General features: G+C 32.2%; 1 protein-coding gene across 2 annotated transcripts; it reads left to right on the top strand.

Annotated features, from left to right (window-relative positions):
* The first annotated feature begins 1,524 nt into the window (after nucleotides 1-1,524).
* LOC114182079 (YTH domain-containing protein ECT4-like) lies at nucleotides 1,525-6,446 on the top strand. Of its 2 annotated transcripts, none has more exons than XM_028068830.2 (9): nucleotides 1,525-1,699; nucleotides 2,448-2,521; nucleotides 2,608-2,701; nucleotides 2,802-2,869; nucleotides 3,513-4,085; nucleotides 4,895-5,464; nucleotides 5,551-5,763; nucleotides 5,844-5,990; nucleotides 6,124-6,446. In XM_028068830.2, the coding sequence occupies exons 1-9, from the start codon at nucleotides 1,666-1,668 to the stop codon at nucleotides 6,253-6,255; spliced, it is 1,905 nt and encodes a 634-aa protein (XP_027924631.1). In that variant the 5' UTR covers nucleotides 1,525-1,665; the 3' UTR covers nucleotides 6,256-6,446. The 2 variants fall into 2 exon arrangements, with proteins under 2 accessions (XP_027924631.1, XP_027924630.1); XM_028068829.2 differs by having other exon boundaries at nucleotides 2,593-2,701.
* The last annotated feature ends 178 nt before the right edge of the window (nucleotides 6,447-6,624 follow it).

Raw genomic sequence — 6,624 nt, 5'->3', positions numbered from 1 at the left:
GTTTCAAGTCATAGAGTTAAACATTTATATAAAAGATTCTGATCAACAATTTAAACACTCTCATGATTTTAGACTAATGAAGATTCATCTTTACCTTAAAAGAATCATATGTAACACCCAAGTCTCTAAGCATGTAACTATTCCTAAAATCATCTTAAGAAAAAAAGGTAAAGAGAAAGTTACTCTAGAATAATTTTTAAGAGAATAAGAGTATTCTATTTTTCACCATAATATTTAAATTGAATTCTCATATATTAAGTGATGAACAATTTTTTCTTAAATTTATACACAAAGATATATAAAAAATGTTTAAAGATATAGTTTCTCTAAAATGAAGCTTAAATAATTAACCTTTTCAATTTATAAGTTTTTTACTTAAATATTTATTAAAATATTCACACTTCATTTCATTTAAATCACTTTCACACTTGAACTGTATTAAGAATGTATTTTTTTAAAACTAGATGGTAGAGGATAATAGTTGATAAGTAAATCTAAATCAATAGTTATTGACACATTTTTAATTTATAAATTTTCATGCATTATATTAAAACTGTTTGGTCGAGCTAACTAATACATTAGTTTGAAAAATATAAAATCACATAAAACATTAATTATTTTTTTATTTTTAAAAATTGATATTTTTATTTCTCAATTTTAACTAGTATATTACACAATGTGTTTTGTTTTACAATTCTAATGTTTATTTTTTTATATGATGACATTGTCTAATGAAACATTACTTGTTCGAATTTTTAAATTTTTTTTAATATGGATAAATAAAATTAAAAGTAATAAAAATATATTAAAACATGATAAATATTTATAAAAAGATTATGTAAGTTACACGTTACTTGAAATAACTTAATAAAGTAATAACTCTTAAAATAAATGACTTTAAATACCTTAATAAATATTCTTAATTAATTTAATGAGGTTATAAATGAGTCAAATAAACGGACAAGAGAATAAGATGAATATTTAAAATCTCTTTATCAGTTAAAATACTTTTTGTTGATGAATATTAATTGAAAACTTTATTGTTTTAGAATAATATTTTACACTGATAAAATGGCGTTTTTAGTTTTCTATAAAAACGGGTCAACTCGAGTCATATCCCTTATAAGAAATCTATCTGTTTTTTAATTTCTTTAATTTGAGATACAGTACTCTTCATCATTTCTTCCTTTTGAAAATAAAAAGAAATACATATTAGAATTAAAGAGACTAAAATTAAATGTATCTTGCTTATATTTAAGAAAACATATCATGATGAAAACATGTATAACTATTATAATAAAAAAATTTAAAAATATCTGAACGAAACATAAATAAATATGGTTTTAGAAATGTATATATATTTTAATTTAATTTTAATATTTGAGTATGAAAAAAAAAGTTTTAAGCATAAAAAAATTGGTACGAGAGAGGTTTATGGGAATTATTGAAAGGGGGTGGAATTAGAATTTTGAAAAGTCACGCAACCAAAAACTAGCAGGTTTATATATACCCTAGTTAGCTCCTTTGCTTATTGTGAAACTAAAACCCCAAACCAAAAACGGTGCCTGCGGCGACCCCTTCTCCAAGCTTCTCTTTTCGTTATACATATATATTCATATCTTCTTCTTCTTCTCTCTCGCAATAATCTTCACCTTCAATTCGATCATGGAAACCCTCACTCCTTCCTCTGACACAAAAAGTATTCTCTTTCTCTCTGTTTTGCAAAGTTCTTTCTGATTCAATTCTGTTGTTTTTGTGCATGACTTCTGTCTCTCATTATTGTTTCTTGCTTTTGAAGTGTTTTTGTTTGGGACTAGAGTGTGTTTGTGATGTAGAATTATTCCTCTCTCTGTGTGGTGTGTGGTGGATTTGATCAAAAGTAGGTCTTGCATGTGTGGAATTACCGAAGTAAAACTTATTTTATTGTTGTTGTCCGATATTTGTGAAATTTGGCAGTAATACCCTAGATAGTGGTGGTGAATAGTTTGAATTTAATGTTTAGATTATTAGAAATATCATTTGAAGGGTTTGAGAGTGCTTTTACTTGTGTGACAGTGTGTTTGTTGTGCCGTTCAAATTTTCGTTTTTATTTTGAAGAAAAACAAATATTTTAATCTTTTAAATTTGGTTACTGGAAATGCTTCTTTTCTTCTTTTTTTTTGTGTGTAAAGGTTGTTTCCATGACAAATGGATCTCAAAGAATAGCAATGGTTTTGGACACTGTTTTCTTGTTTTTCTTTTATGAAAACATGTATACGCTATTGTAATTTAAAAATATAAAAATAAAGTAGGTTCGTTTGACATCTGGACAACCTTTCCATAAGACGATTTGTAGATGCCGGTGTTGAGCTGATGAAATTTTTCCATTTTTGTTTTTTATTGTAAGTTTATTTTTGTTTGTTGGAAAAACTTTTTAATCATGAGTTTTCTCTACCTTTTTAATGCAGAAGCTGAAGATTTGCTGCAGAATTTATCCTTGGACTCTGAGCCCAAGACCACTGGAGTTCCGGAGTCTGCAAAGGTTTGTATTTTTACTATAGAATCGATACATTAGAAACTTTCGATTTGTGGTGCGATAACAAATTCTTATAGTCTGCTTCTATACAGAGTGGGCATGCCGTAGCTAAGGCGTCCAAGCCATTTAACCTGAATGCAAGCTTCACTCCAAATGGACATCCGTCTACTGCTTACTATTATGGAGGTAAGGTAAGCTGTTATAACTTCAGAGAATGACGTGGGAGTTGTTGATCGAATAACTTATACTTCTAGAAAATTGATGGTGACTATAAGATTCTGTACAGGTTATGATGGACAAGGTGATTGGAACTCTTACTCCAGATATATGAACCTTAACGGAGGGATGCCGCAAGTAAGTAGCGCCTATAATGTTTACTACTACAATTTTGCGAAGCTGTGTTATAATTTTAACTGAGAATTCTGACTAAGTTCTATTTTGTGCTGGCTAATTTCTGCTTTATGTTTTAGTTAAACTTAATACCAAACTATGAAAGATGAATGCTTTCTAATTTCTAAAACCATGCATGATATCATCGGGATGATATTAAATTATTTTGCGTAAACATTTTTGTTTCAAATTTTAGGTAATCTAGCTATAGTTTTTATCACTTTGACGAGCTTAAAGTTATTTGGGCTAACTATAATTACCTTCCCTGAGGTTGATACTTCAATATTGACACAATCCTTTTTAGGATATTACACCAATTTCCTTTGCCTTTTAACGGCATAAGTAGTGTGGTTGAACTTTCCCTAACAAGGAGGGTGTAAATTTTATAATTCTTATCCTCTACGGAGGTAAGCATAATTAGCCATAATCATTTCCTTTTGCTAATTTTCTTAGATGTGTGATTGCTTATCTTTGTTCTTGCACTTATTGTTGTAAGTATATATGATTTGCTTCTTAATATTTAAAAAAAAATATAGATTTATTGAATTGTTAAACGCGAGACAATCTAATAGTGTGATTTTTTTGTGTCTAATGAATTAATTAACAGGGTGTTTGGGGGGATGGCTCTTCTTATTTGTACCATCAAGGTTATGGTTATACACCATATGGAGCACCCATGCAACATGATGATAAGTTCTATGGGCTGCAACAGTACCATTACCCTTCCTACTACCAGTCTCCAACTTCTGCTGATGGGTCTTTTGCTGCTAATAAAATCAGTGCTCAACCAGGGAAAATATCAAGTGCAATCAGTGATGAACATACCCCTTCATCTGGTGTTATCAATAATGGAAGCAGTGTTGGTGTGGTCAACGAAGATTCTACAAATAACAATGGGTTGAAGGATTTTTTGTCAAGTTCCAAGCCCTCATTGTTGAAGTCAAATGATTCTACTTATCAGAGGGCTGGTTTTCCTGTACATGCTCCTTTGCCAGGACATCAAGATCCAAGAGTAGTTCCTCATGGGAATCAACCCGCGTTACCTTCAGATGCCTTGATCTTTTCTGATAAAAAGTCTAATGATGGAGCAAAACTTGGATTATCTTCTCCAGCTGTGCCTGTCAAGAAAACATCCTCTCAAAGGAATACTGCTATTCCTCAGCCTCTTCAACAATCTATGGTATGGTTGATCTGTCAAGCCCATCCTGTTTCTCTTCTTCAGACAGGATTTAAGTATTTAAATGCATTTGTTTTCCCTTTACAACTTTAGCTTGCATTTGTATTCTATACTTCTTCTGTAAAAAGTTTTCGTAGAGAATATGTTTCGTCATCCAACTTTCTGTTCATATCATGTCAGGCAAACCCAATATTCTGGTCCAGTTTGTTGAGGGAGTTATAGTTAGAATTCTTACGGAATTTGCAGGTAGTCCATTGGAGACAGGGAAGAGGGAAAATTGTCGGACTCTTGAAATCCTTAGAAGAGCAACTAGTATTCATTCCATCTCTCCCAATTCCTGTTCTGGATTCATCACTTGTCTGTGGCCATGTGTGATTTCACGAAGAAATTCCTGTCTATTTTGTCATTCTTTATAGAATATCAAAACCAGTATCTATCATATTGGTCATATATATGATTGATTATTTGGGTTTGGAGGAAGAGATCTCAGACTTTGAAAATCCTTAGAGGAACAAGTAGCATCTTTCCCTCTCTCCCTATTCCTAACTTGGATTCACCATCAATAAATTTCTTTGTCTGTCATTCTGAATAGAATCAGTATCTATCATGTCATGCATGATTTTGGGTATAACATTTCTTGTGGTTATGCATGTTCTGATAATTTCTGCTTAATTATCCAGCCGCATTATCATGATGTTTTCTATACAACTTGTCCTATGCTTGATAGCTTGATTTTGGTTTGTGCACAATATTATTATTTATAATAGTAAAATGAAATCAAAACTCACTCTTAAACTGATTCTTCGGTGCAGAACTATGGTTCCATACATTCATCTGGCCTAGAACCTTTCTATGGATTCATTAATGGGATATACCCAAGCAACACAATGTACAACCAATTTGGAAACGCTTATAGAGCAAATTCTCATATTGGACCTGCCCCCTATGGTTTTAGAATGGGGTCTGTTGATAACAAGCTTAAAGCTGCAAATGGCCGTGTTCATGATCATTTTAAAAGAAATATGGATGGTTTTGGTGAGCTGAATAAGGGACCAAGATCTGGCAATGGTTCTGATGATAAAAGTATGAAAGGTCCTGGACCTGTCACAGCATTAACAGAGGGACAGAATCTTCTAATTAAAAGTGATAATAAAGAAGTGCTTCTCATTCCTAATAAGAAACAGTACGACGGGGAAGATTTTTCTGAGAATTATTCTGATGCAAAATTCTTTGTCATCAAATCTTATAGTGAGGATGATATTCATAAAAGCATAAAATATAATGTTTGGTCAAGCACCCTTAATGGCAATAAAAAGCTGGATGCAGCATATCATGAAGCCAGGGAGAAGCCTGGTGACTGTCCTGTATTTTTGCTATTTTCGGTGAGTTGCTGACTTTACATGGCAATTAGTTTAATTCCTATGCTTTATGGGTTATACTAAGCCTCGCGCTGTTTCTTGATGGACAGGTCAACACTAGTGGACAATTTGTTGGTTTAGCAGAGATGGTGACCCCAGTTGATTTTGGTAGAACTGTGGAGTATTGGCAGCAGGATAGGTGGACTGGTTGCTTTTCTGTGAAGTGGCATATCATAAAAGATATACCGAACAGTACGTTGAGGCACATTACTCTAGAAAATAATGAAAACAAACCTGTTACCAATAGTAGAGACACTCAGGAGGTATTCACTCAGTAGCTTGTTTCATTCCCTTGAATCTCTTCCCCTTTCAACTCGCTGTACTCATCTAAATCCTTCTGCAGGTTAAGTTTGAGAAGGGTATTCAAGTTCTAAAAGTCTTCAAGGAGCAGTCAAGCAAGACGTGCATTCTGGATGATTTTGGCTTTTATGAGACTCGTGAAAAGATGATTCAGGAAAGAAAATCTAAGGAACAACAGTTTCCAAAACAGGTAAACATACTAAGAACAAGTTTTAGCGTTTGAAATGTTTCTGCAATTTTTTTCTGATATGTTTTTTTATTATTACTATGCACCTTTTAAGTGGCCTCTTCTGCTCTGATTCAAATCCTTTGTGCTATTGTAGGTTAGCAAGTCTCACGATGAAGCCTTGACTAATGAATCAGCTACTACAGGTGAAGCAGCACAGAAGCAGAATCTGGTAGAAGAGAATGGATCAACAACACAAGCAATTGAAGACTGTTCAAAGAAGTGTTAAACCTGTGACAGTGGTAGATTGTAGAGTGGTTAAAAATTAAAAATGTAGTTGAGTTCCCCCACCCCTTTTACCAATCGTTTTTCCTGCACTCCTTTCTATAGTATGGAGCGAGTTTTTGTGTTTTCGAATTGCTAGTTATACCTGCTTATTTTGTTTGACCTTGGTATTTTAGTGAATGTAGCCTTATTGCATGCCTCTTTTTGAAGAAAAACTATTAAGTCGAACATAATGAGGTTAATTAATTTCGATATAATATAGTTTTTAATAAATTGATCAAATTAGAAATCAGTTTTATTACTTAAAATTTATCAGTTTTAAATTATATGATAATTCATTCTTTATAGAACGAAAAAAGTTTACACTTTTATT

This window comes from Vigna unguiculata, chromosome 4 (genome assembly GCF_037176805.1).
Source record: "Vigna unguiculata cultivar grain cowpea cultivar isolate G323 ecotype 2 chromosome 4, ASM3717680v1, whole genome shotgun sequence".
Lineage (NCBI taxonomy): Eukaryota > Viridiplantae > Streptophyta > Magnoliopsida > Fabales > Fabaceae > Vigna > Vigna unguiculata.
Note: the sequence above shows the minus strand (reverse complement) of the source record. Positions and strands in the feature narration are given on the sequence as shown.

Bases quoted from the DNA above. Each gene is read 5' to 3' on its own strand.
- LOC114182079 (XM_028068829.2), top strand. From the start codon at position 1,666: ATGGAAACCCTCACTCCTTCCTCTGACACAAAAA. The intron at 2,702-2,801 runs GTAAGGTAAGCT...GATTCTGTACAG, and splicing joins TACTGCTTACTATTATGGAG to GTTATGATGGACAAGGTGAT. The intron at 5,465-5,550 runs GTGAGTTGCTGA...CTTGATGGACAG, and splicing joins CTGTATTTTTGCTATTTTCG to GTCAACACTAGTGGACAATT.